The sequence below is a fragment of the Phaethon lepturus genome, unplaced genomic scaffold (assembly GCF_000687285.1).
Source record: "Phaethon lepturus isolate BGI_N335 unplaced genomic scaffold, ASM68728v1 scaffold19905, whole genome shotgun sequence".
NCBI lineage: Eukaryota > Metazoa > Chordata > Aves > Phaethontiformes > Phaethontidae > Phaethon > Phaethon lepturus.
The window spans coordinates 1-19,812 of NW_010540077.1; the positions used below are offsets into that span (position 1 = coordinate 1).

Here is a 19,812-nt window from a genome sequence, read left to right on the forward strand (position 1 = left end):
AGAAAGGGCCCTCCGCAGCCCGAGGGAGAAAGCCCGAGGTTTCCCGCTGTGCCCTTATGGACCTCGGGACCGTGAATTGGAGACCCACCTAGGACCGGGAAGCAGAGGAGTACGTCTCCGTAGCACAGAGGCCCGATTTTAATCTGCTTACAAAGCGGGGACCCTTTGTAACTAGCTCTGCCTGTTCCTTTTCTGCTTGAAGTATGAGACACGAGTTATAAGAAAGTTCATAACGACTTGGAAAGGCCGTGAGAAGGGTGCAGTTGGACTCCGTAGATTAACGGACGGATAAAAAAAAAAACACCCCAAAAAAATCCCAAAACTTTTCACTGACATAGGTTATCACTATCACATTTAATCATCTGTTAATAAGGAAGCCTTTCTGTCCGTCTCTGACTCTTTTTCGCTATCCCCGTGACAAAAACGGCACTTGGCAGGAGATCGTCGAGGGATGCTTTTAACAAACACCTTTGAGCTGACTCAGGGGAGGGGCTGGGCACGAATTTGTTAAATTTGTTAGAGAGTATGTGGCAGCTGATTTATTGCGATTTAAAAGCTGAGGTCAAGTAGTTACGCTTGTTCATTCTGTTGAAGTATCTGGGGGGGAAGGGTTGGTAAGGTAAATAGGTCTATGTTGCACAATTCTATTGGAGAGGAGCAGTTTTCGAAAAAAAAAAAAAAAATAAATCTGGTACTTTGAGAGGCTGTAATTGTCTAAGACAGCCATTGCGGAACACTTCTTAACAGGGGCATAGACTCAAATTGCCTTAAAATGAGTTCTTTCTCTCATTTCCCCCCCCTCCCCCATTGTCCCAAATGAAGGGCTCTCATGAGAGTGTGGGTTGGGGGTAGGTCTGAAAACGTCAAATGATTGGCACCAATTGTAAGATGACTTTCTAACCACGTCAGTTTTTTATCTTGTGAGAAGTAAACTTTCTCATGTCTGTTTTTCTGCGAACTAACTTCACCGCTTGCTGCAATTTAAACTCTTTGGAGAGAGTTTTGCTCCTGCAGTTGTCTGTCGTCTCGTCGGTTGCTTTCTATTTATACTTTTTGGGAGCTGTGCTCAAGTGCCAGCTGATGGACTTTTGTAATGTTTCATTCTTGAACAGCTAACTTTAACATCACAACTAGATTAAGGTATTTTGTTTTGCTTTCGCTGTTAAATGATGAACGCTGGCTGTAGTGGTTGTGTTATATTTTGCGAAATGAGTGTGTTGATCTAAAGTGTTTAAGAGTCGAGTCTTTGCTGTAATTACGCAGGTCTTGTTTATCTATCTATATAAAATACATAGTCGGCATGGACTGTTGAAAGTAAAATGCATGTCAGGTCTGAAATGTGTATGGGACGAGTGTTTCCAGAAAAGTATAGACGTATGGCTACTCAGTTTGTTATTGCGAATGTATCTTTAACTCTTTTGCCCCCAGCATCATGGTTGCTTTCTCTGGGCATAGTAACTGCACTGAACATGGCTGTATGAGTTTTCAGCAGGTAGATTCATGCAGTTTCTACAGATCAGGGTTGGACCGTTGTTTTGGGAGGGGTGATGTAACTTAAAAGAGATTATTATGAGGCTAAGCTTGAGGGTTTGTTTCAAATTTGGATTTTTTGTCTTCAAAATACCTCTAGTCTTTAGTTTCTAAATTAGTCAAACATCTGGAAAAACATGTAGGTGTATTCCTTAGGGGGTTGTAGTTCAATGCTTAGATCACGGGGCTTTCTTGTTTATGTTAGCAAAGGAGATAAATCCCTTCAGTAGTTTGATTGCTTGGAATGGAAGGGGAGCAGCCAACAGAGATCATGCCAAGCAAGAGCACCAAAACGTCTACAGCGGCCCATCGGAAAGGCAGAGAGCCCTTAGAGGAGTCCACCAGTGACATGGAAGTGGAAAACGAAGGTGACGGCCAGCTTGGCAAAGTACCTCCACAAGGTAGGTCTGAATATTGTGGTTCTGATGGTGTGTAAACTTGCTGATAGTGCTTGTTTAGCAGCAATGTTCAGTTGAATTTACCAACCGCTCCAGATAGGATTTGCTCTTTTCTAGAAAGGAATATTGAAAGCCTTAACTCCTGGCAGGTTTGGTAAAGAGGGCTTGCAAAGAGTTAAAGTGTTTGGACCAGTGATTTAGTACAAGTGCAAAAGCAATTAGTAGACATTCTCCTAATAAAGCCTATTTCATATTCCTGATCTGTAACATTGTACTTAAGGCTGTGATACAACAGCAGGACTTTTCAAATTTATATGCAGCCAATGGTACGGGATTTCTTGGAATGGAATAAATGTCAAGTTTATTTACTTAACTCTTAAAATGATTTGACTTTCTTTTTCATGAAGCAGTGTATTTTCTTGAGTTTCTTGAGTGGAGTTTTTGCTGAAAATGTCTGGAAAAACAGCAGTGTGTGTCTTTTTAGGTAGCCAGATATGCAATTATTAAAGCAAGGTATTTGACAAACAGATTAATATGTTGAAATTGGTGGCAAAACCTACTGTCTATTTGAAGAAAAAGTTGCTAGTAACTGTTGAAAAGCTGCTTTGCTTACAACTAGCTGATATCCAGGGGGCCAGTTTGTTTTCGTAACAAACTTCCTGTCTTTGCAGAGTAGTTGTGCTGTCATTACAGCTTTCAGAGCATTGTGCAGCGATCCCCAAATCTTGCAGAGTGACTTGTGAGCACGCTTGAAATGTGGCTTTGCACTTATTAATTAGAAAGACTTTGCCTGTTTCAGATTTGTAGGCTTATTGTGACGGTTGTAGCTATTGTAATTGCAGAGTGCCTATTAAAGTGTGTTAGAATAAGAATTACATAATGAAAGAACAAGCCCACTAGTGAATCGATGAGACATCTTAAGTATCTCTTTTTAAAGATTTGGTTCATGGAAAGGAGAATTTTTAATTCCACTTAGCTAGTTTTAATAATTACAGGCAAAAGTAGAGGTTTGGTTCATATAGAAATGCTGTTTACTTTTCCAGCTGAACATTTTAAAAGGTGTCTAGTCATTGAAAGCTTATAGTCTTTTTTTCTTTTTGTTTATTTTGGATGGGTTTTAGCAGTCTCAGATGAGGTGCTTGATAATCGAAGTTTAGAAGAGATTTTGGGTAGCATCTCTCCTCCCCCACCTCCAGCAATGACCAATGAAGCTGGTGCTCCTCGTCTCATGATAACTCATATTGTAAACCAGAACTTCAAATCCTATGCAGGGGAGCAAACTTTGGGACCTTTTCATAAGGTATCTTTCTTTTACCTTAAGCATTTTTTAAATGAAGGTAAGACTTCGCTGTGTATTAGAATTCCTTCCTGTAGTTTCATGTAAGTTTACCTCAAAATAACTGAAAAATATTTAAGTTTTAAAATTACTTATATAGTGATATTATAAATTTTCATTACTGGACAGTAGAGAAAACAGTTTAAGTGCAACTTTCTGATCCTGTACAATTTTAATTTATCAGTAAACCTTAAAAAAGCACACTTTGCTCTTTATTTCGTTTACTGGAGAACTTTTAGGGGTGTGTTTGAAGAATGAGAATATTTTTTAGTGCCCACAAGAGACTTACGTGGCTAATCATGAAACTTTCCTTGCGAACATACTTGCTAAATGCAGTATCGCTTTGAGTTAACAAGTTAAAATTTAGAAAGCTGAGCTGACTTGAGGTGTGGGGTTTTTTCTTAAATAAGTTGTACTGCTTTACATTTGGCAGTAGAAACTAAGCTATCAAATAGTCTGCAGTTTCATGCACTAGAAATAATTGTGTTTTAAACTGTTCACTAATGAAGTGGGTGATGTACACTGGCCAGGATCTATTTCCCTTTGAATATCACTTTTTCCTTCTATTATGCAGCGTTTTTCATGTATTATTGGGCCAAATGGCAGTGGAAAATCCAATGTCATTGATTCAATGCTTTTTGTATTTGGGTATCGAGCACAAAAAATCAGATCCAAAAAACTCTCTGTGCTGATCCATAATTCTGATGAACATTCGGACATCCAGAGTTGTTCTGTGGAAGTCCACTTCCAAAAGATCATTGACAAGGTATGTATGCTTCTATTCAGAACAGTGGAGGCTTTTTTTTTTTTTAAGACTTGGAAAACTTTTAATATTTGGTTATTTTAGTTTGAGCTGGGGGAAACTTCATAGCATGATTAGTTTACCTTTGGGCTGTAAAACATCAATTCAAAGTTAATTAGCTTAAAAAATTATTGAGTAGTGCACTTCTTAAAATATTAGTAGGGATTCTTTTTTTTTTATTTTCTGCAAGACTAATACGGGGTACCTGTCGGTTTTGAAACTATTTAGAAATATGTAAGAATCCTTTTAAGAAGTCATTCTAGAGTTGTCATTTCTTTTACCTCAAGTAAATAAAACTTATTTCTGAAATTAATAGTACTCCCAAAAACTTATAAGTCTATGTTTGGACATGATATATATTCTTAAATTTATAATATGATGATATATATTAAGAAATAAAACCTATTTAAGCAAAACTTTTCAAGCCAATTAGAAACTATTTTAGGTTGTCTAAATTTAGAAAAATATATAATGAATCTGAAACTTTCTTATTTACACTTTATATACTGTAAACATGCCTGCAATTTTAAAACATATTTTTCATCAAAAATTTTAGACCTCACATCCTTCAACTAAATATTTGTGAACCTGATATTTTGTTTTCATGAGATAGAAAGTGTTGGCAATTTTAAAATATTTATTTTGCTTGCCACTTCATGTATTGATAAAAAATTCTGGACTTTTTTGTTGATTTATTGCCATTACAGTACAAGGAATGTATTTCTCTGACTGACTTAAATTTAATTTTTGTGCACATTCTAGCTGAAGTATCAACTGTTGAGTTTGGGGTCAGTCAAAATAGTGGGAAATGTACATTGAAATTTCAGAAATTGTGGTTAAAAAGTGGCAATATATACAGCCTTTGAAGGAACTGTTTTAAAAGACAGATTTTTTTTTCTTTGACTCGATGTACATACACACATACCTTTTGCTTGTATTTATAATCAGATTCAAAAAAAAATTTTTTTTACTTGACTCTGTATTAACATCTAGGAGCTAACTTTATGATATAAAAAAAATCTGCACATACTAGATAACAGTTTGATTGTGCTCTTGGGGGTTAATCTGGGAAAGTAGTAGGCCAGTTTAAGTCTTTACAAGAAGCATGCATCAATTTTAACTTTTTAAAGTATAGTACCAGCTTTATTTTAGTTGCTGCTTCGTAGGTAAGTCTAAGATATCTTTTGAAGCTGATGATGTCATATTTGTCACATCTTTAATGTTTTGCTTTTTTATCTTCTACAGTTTCCCTTTAGAACTAGGCAGCTAAAAGTAACTCCTTTTCCTAGCACTACAAAAGAGGAGTTTAAAATGCAAACAGTATTTAAGTCATTCAAGACTTCCTAATGTAAAATTTAAAGGGTGGAATAGCACAGCCACTTTAAATTTGAAGTAGGCCTTTTCCTTTGTGATCTGAAGCAGTGGTAAAGAGACTAAATTAAGTATTTTCAAAGCAATAGCTTGTATTAGAGGTGGGAAAGGCATGATATGAAGGCCATTCAGTTTAAACAATTTGGGATATTTTTTGTTCAGTTCTCAAGGGGTTTTTTGGGGTTTTTTCTTTCTTTTTTTTTGAGATATGCAGCTTTAAGACAGTTCCCACTTCTATTAGACCCCAGAGTGCAGCTGACTTAAAACCTGAACATCATAAAACTTCTGTGCTTAATTGTGAAATATGAAGTAAACTTGTGATATAGTAATTGTTTTTCTGACTTTGTTTTTCCTTAAAACAGGAAGGAGATGATTACGAAGTCATTCCTAACAGCAATTTTTGTGTATCTAGAACTGCTTATAGAGATAATTCTTCTGTCTACCACATCAATGGAAAGAAAAAGACATTCAAAGATGTTGGTATTCTTCTTCGAAGCCATGGAATTGATCTGGACCATAACAGGTTCTTAATTTTACAGGTTGGTGTCTGAATAAAAACAATTTTAAATAAAGCTCTATTTCCAGTTATAAAAAAATACTGTCTAGGTTTTAAGTCTTGTATTTGAGGCCTTAAAGTACTCTAGCAGCACATCATGGTTTGCATGCTCTATAAAGATGCGAATCATTATTTGCTGCTTTAGAAATTTAAGGAAGAGAAGCAGTTGAAGATACTAATATAAATTTTTTTCTATTAACAAATTTGTGTTCCTGACATGTGGATGAATAGAAGAGTTGTCATACTTGTTCCGCCCTAGCAGCACGTAAATATTGGTGTAGTAAAATAAACCTTAAACCCCAATATTATTGTGCTGCTTAAGCGTGGCAGAGGTTCAGCAACTTGTTTATACTTTAGATAAAAGAGCATCAATATTAACTTAAATCTTAATGGTTTTACTGTTAAGTTATCTATGGCTCTCATATATAGACATGGTTTTACTGGAGAAGTATGTATATAATTAACTGCATAAAAATTGAGTGCAAGAAAAAACACATGAAGTGTACTTTTTTGTTTACACTTGTTCAACAACTGTGGAGGACTCAAAGAATGGCAGGTTTATAGTCAATTCAAACCATGTTTTTAAAAGCTACAGTTTACAAGCCATACTGTAAAAATAACCATAGAATTTGTCAATATAATAGCAATTATGTTAATATTTGATGTTAAAATTATAAGGCTTGCTGGCATATGTTTGCTGTTTAAAAGACAGGCTGAGGAGAACCACACTCAGTTTTTCTAGTTTTTAAATATTGAATTTTGCTAGGTGCCAAACAGTTACTTGAAATGTAAATTGAGTTAAAGTACTTGATGGAAGATTTAAAATATTAGTTCAATTGAGTCACTATATCTGCAATTATCTGTAATTATTTCACTACTATTACTAACAGGTCCCAAATTTAGTCTCAAGGATCATGGCCTAGAAAATTAGTGAACAGTGGGAGCCTCCCAAGGTCTGAGAATTTTCAATTGAGTTTTTCAGGCATGTTTTTGTCAAAGGAGCTTCCAGTTCCCCTCTAAAAAAATTTTAAAAAAATTCTAGATAGGTCGCTGTGCTTACTTCACTTCCTCAAGCCTTTTTGTGCAGTCCTTTTTTTAGATACACCCACAAAAAGAGGATATATCTGTTTTGAAGTCTATTCCCTCCAGCACTTTATTCCTCTATTTTCTGTTTCAAGATGGAGTGAGAAGTACCTCCAACAAAACTTGTCAATATGTAGTCAATATGATTTTTTTTTTTTCTATTTAGTTGTTCTTAAGTATCATTTTAGCAAAATTTGTAAAGGGAGAGAATGCAGAGTCAAAGATTAAGCTAGGTAGAAATTATGGTGTAGAGGTACTTAAAGCTTGGTGTTAGAGAGCATGCCCTTTTACCACTGGGAGGAGTGGGAGGGAAGGTTTGGGAGGGAGTATTGCTAAGCTTTTTTGATTGATTTGTATTTTTTTTCCCCAAAATGTGATTTGTTTTCTTCTGCCATTAATTGTTTTCCAGGAAGTTATCAATGAGAAGAACATACCTTTTCCTAAAAGCTTGAGTTTTGTGCTTTCCAACTGTACAATGGGAAATAAGGGGGAGGTATAACCAATATTAAGGCATAAAGCAATGGTTCCCACCATGATTTTTTTTTTCTTTCATTCCATTAGACTCTTTGTGGGTAATGTATTATCATGAATGGCAGAGGAGACCGTACTGAGATTTTCTGTGTTTCTTTAGTCTTTCTGCCTGAGGCAAGGTCCTTTCTCTTTGCACAAAGTTTTTGCGCCTTTTTAAAGTGAAATCTACTGATTTGGAGCTTCAAAGTTCAGTACTTTCCAGTTGGGAAATGTAGCAATATTTTCCACATAATGACAGCACAGCTTCAAAACCCAAATATTAAAAATTGTAGTTAGAAGTAAATGAGACTGTGTCAGAAGGCGAAGACTGTGAACTACTATCACAAGGATTGCCCTTTTTCCCCTGAGGTTTTTCAAATTAAGTTATTTAAAATTGGAGGGATAAATAACAGGTTATTTAGCTTTTGCTCTTCTCTAGTTACAGATAAGCTAAGTTTTAACTTGATACTAAGTCAGAGTAATTTCTCATTTAAAATGTTATAAATATATTTGATTTTTGACTATGTCAATAGGGTATAATTAAAATATTTCACTTGTAATGTAGATTTTGTGCTAAAATGTTAATTAAGGATTATCAAATGCTGGTTTTGGTGTGTGACAGAATATTCACTAGATAGTAAGTACTAAAGAAGAAGTTGTAAGAGAACATGTCCTACATGTAGTAATAAAACCTTTAGATACTTGATTATATCTTGTTAGCATATTTAGCTTTACTCAATGGAAAATACTTGCTTTTTAGAAGACTGCTTTATTATTTTTGTTTGCTTGTTTCTTCTCCCCACTTCACTCCCTATTTTGCAGTCTTTTTTCTGACATAGCAGATTTTGGTGCCTTTTAGGATAAAATCTGAAAGCTTAGGCCAGACTGAGTTTTGTAAAAGCTGGGTAGGTAGGGCATGGTACAGGTACTTCTGCTGATGCCATACTGAAAATACTAAAATCAAACTGTTGATTACTTCTGTGAGGAACATTTCAAAAAACACCTGTGCAGAAACAGAATATGTAAGATGATCAAGTAGTTCTACAAGTATTACAAATTCTGTGCCTGAACTAGTGAATTGGGGGTGGGGGGGAGGTAGAAAACTTGTTAAAAATGGTTCTGGTTACAGTGGGATACTGCCAACATTTAACAGGAGGAGTTTGTCACTTCTGTGATCCTTAAGTTCTAACACTACATATTTTTTATTTTTTTGTTTTTAATAAATAGCTGTATGCTTATAGTACTCTAGGAATAGACAACTGTTCAGTGCATTTTTAATGAGCTTGCCACAGCCTGAAACTGCAACAGGAAAAAAAAGTATCTTATCATTTAAAGAAAAAAAGCATGCTAAGCACCATGGTAAAATCTAGCCATTTTTCTGTCTTCTACACCTAACGTCCCAGTTTCAGTAACTTGTATATCTATAAAAAACAACAAATAAAATGACATAGCTTTTCTCAGAAGACTCACTTGTGATATCAGTATATATATACAGAAAACTTGTGTGGGTTCTGTGCTCTGACCAGGCTGGGCAAAACTCGGAAGGTAAGTATGTTTGCTGTTGCTCAGTAGTGACTCCTCTGAAAAGGTTAATCTTGGGGCCCAAAAAAAAAATTTCAGCCTCCTTATCCTAGCTGCTTTGCCTCTAAGTAATTAATAAAGGGGGAGCACTTGAAGGAATGTCAGTTCTGGATATTGCAGGGTAGGCGTGTCTGGGGAGCAAAGCAAACTGGCTGTGGACAGCAACCATTAACGCCTGCTGAAATTGGCTTTTGCAATCTTTCAAGGTAAGAGAAGTGTAGTTGATACTAACTTTTTAAAAAGAAAGTGGAATTTCATAGGCAACCCCCATTCAGCGACTTTGCAAATGAATATTGTAGAAATGGTAATGAATTACACAAAACTTTGAATTAATTTTGTACTAAAAAACAGTATCATGGGAGCAGACTTCTGAGAGTTGATTTCAACTTACTTTAGAACCTACTTTCTTTCAAACAAATTGAAACATTAGTAATTTTTGTACTAATTACAGTAGTATTTCATTTAAATGTATTTGATAGGCTTAATTAAAATATCCCCATGTAATCTTAAACAAGTATAAACAACTACGGTGGTTTTATATGTATGTATTTTTTTAACTGATTGGACAGCATTTTGTAATGTACTAAGTCTTGTCTTATGGCAAGATTATGTTGCCAGAAAGGAAGTTTAGTCAAGTTTTTCACCTGCTGCTTTGTGGAAATAATGTAGGAGTCGCTCTTTTAGCGTATTGGAGAGGAAATGAGGGAGAGCAGATTTTTCTTCTGGCTTTGAGATAAGCCAGAAGTTCCCAATTGTTGAGGTCTGCTTTCCTAATGAGGCACACCAACGTTTGAGCTAAAGCATTGAGTGGAGCACAAGCTGAAAAGCTCTGCTGGGATTATAAATGGAGATCTGTGTTGCCAGCATTGGTGCTGAAGAGAGGTTTGTTCTAGAAAGGTCAAGGACAGCTGAGTTGAAGTGGTAGTAAGAATTAAAACAAGTGTGATAATGTCATTAAGGAAAAACACATTCTTTGAACAAAATATTATGTAAAAATAGATTCCTCATACTGATTCATAGAGTATAGAATCAATTTCCCCGGCTGTTTAAATATTACGCTTTATGCCGAAGTGAATACAGAACAGCATAAGATACGTTAATATGTCTATGTGCAGTTTCAGAATGAATTCTCTTTATCAGAGAGCTTATGCTGGCAATTCATACGATTTTTGTTTTGCAAATTGCGACATGACATTTGTAACCAATGTTTATTAAGCTTTCTTCAGAAAAACAGAGAAATATTGGAAGTAGAGAAAAGCACTTTTCTAGGGGCAGTATGTAGTTAAGAGTGATCAATTAGTTTAATTAGAACATACCAATAATCTTAAGTCAAACACCGTAGGTTGAGTTTGACAATAACTTAGATTCCAAAGTGACTCTAGATTTGCACTCAATTTGTATTCTTGTATTAAATACAAGAATGTGCTTAAAGCTTCTAAAATTAGACAGATGTGCAAAGAGCTTGACAAAGGCTACTTTTAAATTATTTCCAGAATGCAGAATAGTAGTTTTGTGCAAACAACCGAGTGTTGTATAACAGGCTAATTCTAAGTTTTTCTTCATCTTTGGACAGTAGTGGCCTTGTAGATCTGTGTATGTGCATTTATTACTTGTTTGACTTTCTTGATTTCCCACCTAGCTTATAACACTTTTCTTGTAAGACAAAGGACAAAGTGGAGTATTTGATGTTTTCTGCCCTCCTGTATATTTGCTGTCTAGTAAAATTGAAGGGTAGAGATGAGAGATGACTGCAAGCATTAAGTAACAGCAGCAATAACATGCAATTGGGGAAAAAAAAAACCAAACACCAACTGTTGTGGCTTACAACAAGAGCTGTATTGCAGTCACATATCCAGAAGAAGAAGGTTACAGGAATATTGGTTATCTCTGTACATAGCTGCCAAGGCCCATGGATGTAGAGTTAGAATTCATAGTCAAAACATTGCATGAAGAGGGGAGTATGAGCACACTGTCGAAGTAAAATTGAAATTGCCATTCTGGAAAATTGAAGATAGGCAAATTTAACACTTACTCCTGCTTAAAAAGTGAGCGCTATCCATTTTAATAAAAAAAAAAAAGCCAAGTGTGAGCACTGTCATGCTAGTCTAATGTAAGAAAAAAAAATAGGAGAGGGGTTGCAACTAGTGCAAGTAGCATACAGGGAAATGGAAAGACTTGTATCACATGGCTGCTTAGTGGCTTATATAAGATTAAAAATGCAGTTTGGATGCTTTTATAATATCAAGAAACTGATTGCACAAATTATCCAGGAAAAAAATGTGAAGCAATTGGCGTCAAATGCAGAAACTAAGAATTATACAACTTCCAAGCTAGCACTTGCCAAGTGATATGGCAGGTTGATATTACTACTTTTGCTCTAATTCTGCTCCTCATTGACTTTTGCAGCAGTTACAAGTTCTGTCAAACATGTAGAATTGGAGCTGCATAAGAAAAGAGCCTAAACCTTATTAGTAGTAATTTAGTATTGGTGCTAGTTCTAATGTCAATGTTCAAAAGTGGATTAGAATAGGAGACCAAGGAAGGAAAAACAGTAATTGGAATTTCCCAAAATTAGTCTTGGATTTTCTATCCTTTAAATCTCTGTAGAAAAATAGCTTTTATAGTAAACATTCTAAATGTTTTGATGTGGTTTCTCCTTCAAGCAAATCCCTAGTGCCACTGGTTTCATTCTTCTGGCTGCATAAGCCTTTGCTCTTCCTTATGCTGATGATGCTAAGAAATTGTGCGTGCTGTATTTTCAACTCCTGTAGTTGGCTGGTGAAATACTTTCAAAATCTATTGTCCACATTCCCCTTGCTCTGGGAGAAGTGCTTCACCATTGGAAAGAAATTGAAATATAGCTGTGTTCTATAAATTAAAAATTCTAAACTTTACCATGATTCTATGAGGGGAAGTTTGCCTTGACAGGTCAGTTCTGTCTAGCCTTCCATATTAAAAAGTTATTAAAAGTTAAGAGAAGAATTGAAATTGGATTATGATTTGGATTGATCAAGATGTGATTTTTCTTCAATAGGACAAACAATAACAGATTTTACCTATGGCTACTATAATCTTCAACAAAACTTTGAGTTGGAGGTGGCGGTTATAACTGCAAGTACTGTTTTCTCAGCATTCTGGATATGCTGGCTACAACTCAACTGTTTGCTTCAGTTCAATGCTTAGAGAACAAGTTCTGTTGATCACCTGTTGCATATAAAGAAAACCCTATTGTTTCCAAGTTCAGTGTGGTATGAATTTTTCTAATAACTCAAATAGCCTTTTTTTGGAACAAACATTTATGCTTAAACCTTTTAAATCTAAAACTCAATGTGTTTACATTCAATCTTTTTATATGTGCATACATAATAATACTCTACCAGAAATATCACAAGACCGTTAATCTTGTGTTGCTTGACAAAGGTAAACGAAATTATGTTCTGACTGCTGTTTACATTTGCATATCACTTAAATGAAAGAGAATTATGTCATACTATAAAGCTGCAAACTGTAATTCACTTAATCAGTTAATTTAGTAAGCCAGTTGAATAGACATATTGCCAGCATTAAGAAGTTAGAAGGTGATTGTAATTGTGCTGTAACAAAGATTATGCTCTGGATTACAGTATAGCCTGCTGATACCCACCCATCACTCAAAGGTTTTGGACTCATTAACAAAACTTCCTTTTCTGGCTGTTTAAAACGCCTTAAAAGCTAGTGTGTTACCAAAAGTATGCTATCGTTAGAGTGAAACTCATATTGTTCTGAATTTTAAAAAGCCATGATTGCCTTAAAAATACCAAACGTCATAGCCACAGTCATCATATCTCAAGTTATTGTGATAGTTCATTGTAATCCTGAAACAATATTATCTGTTTTGACCATAACCCCAGCCGTCAGCTTTTTCTCCAAATACTGAACACTTCTGTTACGAGGCAGGAATTGGAAATCGGACAGATTGTAGTAGCTAGGCTTATTTTACGTTTCAATACCCTGAATGCTGGTAGCAAAAGAATTCTGAGATGAAGCTATCGTCTGGTATTGCAGAACCACAGCTAGGTAGATTTGACATCTAGGTATGAGGGGGTAAATGGAAATGTTGAAACTTTAGGAAACTTCTTATGAGAGGAAAATATCCAGGCTATTGCAGGAGAAGCTTCCTATTTGCAGAAGGCTTCCTTTGTACCAACTTGAAGTAAGGCAGCTTTCCCCCGGCCTAGCACCTGAAAGATGGAGAAAATGTAAACAAAAAGAAAAGCTTGTATAAAGGATTTGTCTAATTTACCAGTATCGACAAAAATTGTGATTTTTAAGCCTGGATTCAAATGATAAAACACATTGAAGTTCCACAAAGGGTTCAGAAGATTTCTTGTGTTCCACTTCCAAGAGTTGAAGTGGGAAACTGAGACAAATAGGATGTCCTGCTTTCTAAGGTAATGCCTCACTAAGTTTCTCAGCCATGTGTAAAAACACAGAAGGTTTTTCCAATATATAGTATTGCATCTTGTAGGCAATATTTTCTCTAAAACTACTCCTCCTGAGCAAAAGTGAATGTAAACTTCAATTCAGTTAGATGTTACGTTATTCCACTTTTGAATTTGACTAGTGTATAAGAGCTCCACTACCAAAAGCCAAAATGCAACAACTGCAACAGCAAATTCTCCTCAAAAACCACCCAAACTACCCAGTACTCTCCTCCCAGAGTGCACTACATTTCCATCTACTGGATTCCAAGCTACAAAATTCCCTTGTTCCAATATATCTTTTAATGTGTCCATGCTTTACTGTGGTTCAAAATTGTTGATGTTGTGGGTTTTAACACTCAGAAGTTAGTCCAATTTACTAGGTTATATAGGAATGTGCTAATATCTCCCAACGTTTTCAGCACTTTGTTTTAAAGCTTCAGATTAAGACACCAGAAATTAAGTGACAACCCAAAATCCTGGAATTTTTTTTACCTGCTTGCTGCTGTAATTATCCTGTGGAACAATAACAAAGTAGAGCTGCAAATTCTGTATTAACAATTTAGTTGACAAAACTCACTGTTGCAAGACAGCATCTTCAAAAGTTATTTTTCCCAAATTTTCAGGGATGAGAAGCAGCAGTAATTGGTAAGCAATCACCTTTCTCTCTAGGTTCTCCAGAAACAACTAGTCATAATGCGGGCAAGTTTTTGCAACCAAAGAAAAAAAGTATTGTTTATTTCTTCATGAAAAGTTTTAAGGTCGCTGTCAGTAATCTTTCATTCAGATGACTTAGCTTTGAAGTCAGTGCTTCAGTCCACAGACCCTACTCTGGGTGTAAAGGAAGGTTGTTGGAATGTGCTGCTACTGTCTGCTGGGAGCAACAAATGGGAGTTGTCTGCAGAAGGGCGTAGTAGTACCCTGTTTCAAGACCGGTGGTAAGAGTTGCAGAAAGGCAGCTTAATGAGTAGGTCAGAACTTTCCTTTATCAAGCAGTTTGATAATGTTGCTTAAAATTAAAATCTTTACATTCCAGAAAACAGGATAAACTCGGATTAAAAGCTTTCTGTTCTGAGAGGATCAGCTGTTTTTAGAAATTAATGTGTCATTTTAGAGAAGATAGTAGCACTAAGAAATGAGGTAATACAGAGTTTAGGCGTTTTATTGTCCTACCTTCTGAGGGCTACATGGGAGGTGAAATTCTTGCCCTTCACAAATTTGTGCTAGGAAGTTACATGCAGCAATGGAGTGCAGCTATTTAAGTAAGCTGCCTGCCTTGTTAGAGATGTGCTAGTCCTAATGAGTATTTCAGTCTTAACGTGAATATGGAGGAGTGTGCATGCAGCACAGAGACTGAAATTTGATGAATTCTGTCTATAATACTAGGATGCTAGTGTAACTTCTACTGAAATGCCCAGAACTCAAAATGGACGGACCCTTGACTTGGCAGCCTCATAACACTAAAACAGTGATAGGTGATGCTGATGATGTCACCACTGCTGTCAGTTCATCAGGCATCTTTATGGGCATCCACCCACTGCATCCTCATGGGCTTGAACACAACAGGCACAGCAAGTCCAGGCGCTCCTGGCTGGCGTATTTTGTGCTGTGTTTTCACCCTGTGCTTATGCTGACCCTCTCATAGTCTCCTCAACTGAGTTGTCGATTTCAAATGGTTAATTTTATTATGAGAAAATCTTACACTGGTTTTTGAAGGCTTCTATTATTAACTTGCTTTAAAGTTTTTGCTCTTTACTTATGCACAATAGAAATTTAAGTTTAGAAAGTATCTTAAACATCACGGCACTGAAATAATTCACCTCTTCAAGAGTTTGGCTGTGCAAAGGAAGGTGGAATCTCCAGCGTTCAAATTCCTTGAAGTTATTCCTCATATTTTTCACCAGAGCAAGAGGCTTTCAAGTGAGAATGGCTCTTGCCCTTTTTTTATAACTTTACAGCCTGCTGTCAGGGCAAGGTTCCTCATGATTTGCCACAGCTGTCCATTAACTTTATTGCTTAGAAATTTCTCCACAGATAAACTTGTGTTCTCTATTAGAATGTACCAATAATTGTTTTCTGGTAACGAAGCTGGGACATTCTGTAGAAACTGTTATTTAGGTGTATGTTTATTATACAGTGAGTTGACTACCTTTGTTGCTAGCGATGTGCCGGCATCCCAATGATAAAATTATCTGATGTAGAAGACTTCACACAATGCAGAAACTGAAGTTGGGTTTGTAATTCCATTTAGTGTTCTTGCACTGAATGTAGAGCCGTCCCCAAACACTCAATGGGTATTTGATGCTTTTTCATACAGTGATTACTTAACTTGTGTGGATGTTCCGTTCTTTGTTAGCTGTCTGCCAGTGTCACCAGTGTCTCAGTGTTGACATCCATTTTGAGTGTCTTCTGAACTAAACAGAGGATTTACTGGGACACACACACACACACGTTGCTTCCTCTCCCCTCATGGATTCATGCCTGAGATAACTGACGCACATAATTACAGAGATTTCCTGGTAGTATGTTCTGAGACTTTAAATTTAGGTGTGACGGCTATATGAAGCATGCCCAAGCATGTTTTCTTCTTTTCAACAAATGTCTGCCTGTTGCCGTCTTAGTTTCACTTTCAGAAAGGCTGTCTGTATTTTGAAAGATCTTTTACTAGATAAATGAGCATGGTTGTAATTTTTTCCTACAGAATTCAAATAATGGATAAGTAATAAGCACAGTTAAAAAGTTAGGAAACAGTTATATTGACTATCAAGTTTTAACAGAATGCAGAGTTGTAAAATGTGTTTTTCCTCTGTTAATCGTCATGACTACTTGCAAGAAGAGCAGTTAAAACTTTTTCAGTCTCCTTTATCAATTAAAATAGCTGGAAAGCATGTCTTAATATGTTAACTAGAGGGGTGGGCTAAACAGATTTCTTAATATATTAACTTTGTAAGTAATATAAATATTAACTAATACTTAATACCCTTATTATTCAGTTATTTAGATATCCTAAATGTTTTCATTTTTACCCTTGATAAGAGAAGAATCCAAGAATTTAAGTAGGTAGTCCATCTACATCTCTTCACATAAGATGAAGAATATGTAATTCCAAAATTGCTTGTCTATGGTGAAGTAGAGGGATTGCATATAAAATCAGCAATAGCTCGCCTGACGGGTTCCATTCATGTGCAGTGTCTTCTCTACTGTATTCAAGTCACTTCAGCTTTTCAAAATGTTATTGTATGTATGGCCTAAACTGAGGTCACCAGTAATTGCTGGTTATATAGTGATGTATTTATTTACCATGTAGACAACCAAACCCCTGATTTCTCAATTTATGAGGTTGTAGAATTAGACACGATTGGATTAAATTTCACTAGTTATTTACTATTTCATTAAGCATATTGTAGTTATATGCCATTAGCTAAGCAAGCTATGGAGAACCCTCACAACTACATTATCATATATGGTTGTGACTAAAAGATGATTAATTATACTTAGCCAGATCATAAAAAAAAGTTGATTTACATTCCTTGCTTGTCCATAATTCCTGTGCTAGTGTTAAATCCAGAGTAGTTTTGTGGTTTACAGCAGCACCTAACTTGAGGGCTATATATATATATATATATACACACACACAGTCTAGAAAGTTCTTAGACTTAATGCTCAGCACCTGAATTAAGTATCTTTTCAGTGATTGTTTTTTCTTGGATGTAAGCAGAGGAAAGGCTTTAATGCAAGAAGAAATAAAATAGAGACTTATGACAATTCCACAGAAATTTAGGAGATTATACACTTTCCTACCCATGAGCAGTGTCTTGCTGGCAGGTGGTTTTTGGTAGAGAAATCATACCTTTGTGGCAAGGGAGCAAATGTGTAATTGCAACTATATATAATGCAACTGCAATTATTAGAATACTAATAGTTTGACTTTTTGACATGCATAAGAAATAAAAATAAGGGGGGGGTGTTTTGTGGGTTTTTTTGTCTTGTCAAACCTGTTGACACTTTTTAGGAGCAGCAATTACCAGAAAATAAAAGCTTAGATGCATTTAGCTTCTAGAATTTTACATCAGGAAGAAAAAAAAAACCCAAACAATCTCTGCCTTTGTTTTACTCTAAAAATGGAATTATGTGCAAGAAAGACTTAAATGCTAGTTCTTATTTTTCAAAATTTGCAAAACTTCACTTTTGCTGTTCTACTAGGCCAAATGGTATTTACTAATTGAAAGAGAAACATGGGGCCACTAGGTGTCATAGTATACTGAGTCTGGAACAAAATCACTTTGGCAAAAAATTCCAGTAACTTCCTTAGCTAACGTTCAGGAGTACCTTATCCTCAACTTTCTTAGCTGGTTACAGGTCTGATTTACAATGCTCAACTAGAAATCCTGCCCTTCAATGACTTCTGTGACTGTCCTTTCTGGTTCTCCAGTGGTCTTATTAATTGTCCCTCTTTCTGGGTGTTCTGGAGAAGTTCCTCCTCATCCATGCTTTTGTGGAGACTTAGCTGTCAGCTCAAGCTCAACAAACAGCTAGCAATGACAGCTAAATTCTTGACTCTATTTTCATTCTGTGAATATAGATTTAGGCTGCTTTTCCATATGTAGCTTGAATACTGGAATATATTTTTTTTTTGTTCTGTTTTTAAACCTTGTCAGTTCTAACACTAAATTAAAAACTTTAATCCGGCTTGTTATTTCATGCATTTAAAAACTGTTCACCAAGGCCAATGCTGGTACTGTGCAGTATTTGCCACCTTTTACAAATAAGTTATCTCTTGTCATGTACCTAATTCTCTGGCTTTTTTGAAGAGTGAATAGTTTTTACTTTGTGTTCTCTCTCTTTAATTTTTGCAGCATGTATTCTTGCTCCAGATACCATTTTAATATGTGCATATTCAATTTCATGTCTTCACCATCTGATATATGACCATATAATTGAAAAAATATAATTCGTATTTTGTAAGGTTTCATGTTACTCTGTTCTAAGCATAAAACATTGATAGTAGATTTTTGTTTGCTAATGACAGCATCAGTAAAATAAACAGTCCTTGTCATTGTCTCAGTTTAATCTTCCCTAATTCTTATTTTTTAAAAAGTACTGAATTATTGTTACTATTCATCCTAATAATTTAAAGTTAATACTGTATGTAAAAGAAAATTAAATGAAGGAAGCCTAATACTTAAATAATGTTTTTCTTTTTCCAACAAGGAGGTCACAGTTGTATGAAATACAACAATCCAGTTCATCCATCAGACGTGATTTTATGGGCCTTCTGTTTCCTAAGGAGAACCCTTGAGGGACTTCAATCCTGATTAAGCTACCTTAAGACTATTGGGTGCTACATGACCTAGAGGGCATGCTTTATTCTCTTCATTATTTTTTTTAGGTTGGGGAAGTACATTTTGAATCTAGAGAAATGAAGCAATGCTTAGACAGTAATGTTGGCTTCAGAGGAGATGCTGGTTTTTGTGCACATCACCACCATGCATTCCTTGGAGGAAATTTCTATGCATTTTGATCTTTATTTCCCCAAACATATTGCTACTCTGAATATCAGTTTTGATTACTGCATTATTTTGTTCTTTTTTTATAATGCTAGAATATGATCACATAACTGCATTCCAAAAATGCTAGTATTTTTTCAGAATACTAACTTTCCCCCAGGAAAAAAAAAACCAAACCATTAAGAAAAGAAAACATCAAACTCTTCTTTTCCAAGGGGGAAGTTGAACAAATTGCAATGATGAAACCTAAAGGCCAGACTGAACATGATGAAGGCATGCTTGAATATTTAGAAGACTTAATAGGATCTGCACGGCTAAAAGATCCTATCCAAACTCTGTGTCGCAGAGTAGAGATTTTAAATGAACAGAGAGGAGAAAAGGTGAGTCTCAGAAAGTTTTGTTTGCATTATAAATTTAAAAATACAAGCTTGCAGTGTTTCATTATTGGATTTTTTAAAGAAAAACAGTTGACATATAGACTTGTTTAGAATTTGGCACTCCTCTACAAGAGGAGCACAGAGAAATTTTGAGTTAATCTTTATTGCATATGCTGCTTCTCTCAATTCTAAAAGAAACAGCCAGTTGACATTAGCTGCCCTTCTTTAAACACTTAGAATGCTGTTGGCTTTCGATTCCCAAAGGTTTGAATGCTTGAGTTGGAACATGGGATTTTACCTG

General features: G+C 35.6%; 1 protein-coding gene across 1 annotated transcript in view; it reads left to right on the forward strand.

The window, feature by feature from the left end:
* Positions 1–1,664: 1,664 nt before the first annotated feature.
* Positions 1,665–19,812, forward strand: part of SMC4 (structural maintenance of chromosomes 4) — a 38,600-nt gene continuing 20,452 nt past the window's right edge. The window contains exons 1-5 of the mRNA XM_010287345.1: positions 1,665–1,931; positions 3,050–3,228; positions 3,839–4,030; positions 5,800–5,976; positions 19,350–19,514. Coding sequence (XP_010285647.1) covers positions 1,775–1,931; positions 3,050–3,228; positions 3,839–4,030; positions 5,800–5,976; positions 19,350–19,514 — 870 coding nt within the window. The 5' untranslated portion in view covers positions 1,665–1,774. The remainder of the gene's footprint in view (positions 1,932–3,049; positions 3,229–3,838; positions 4,031–5,799; positions 5,977–19,349; positions 19,515–19,812) is intronic.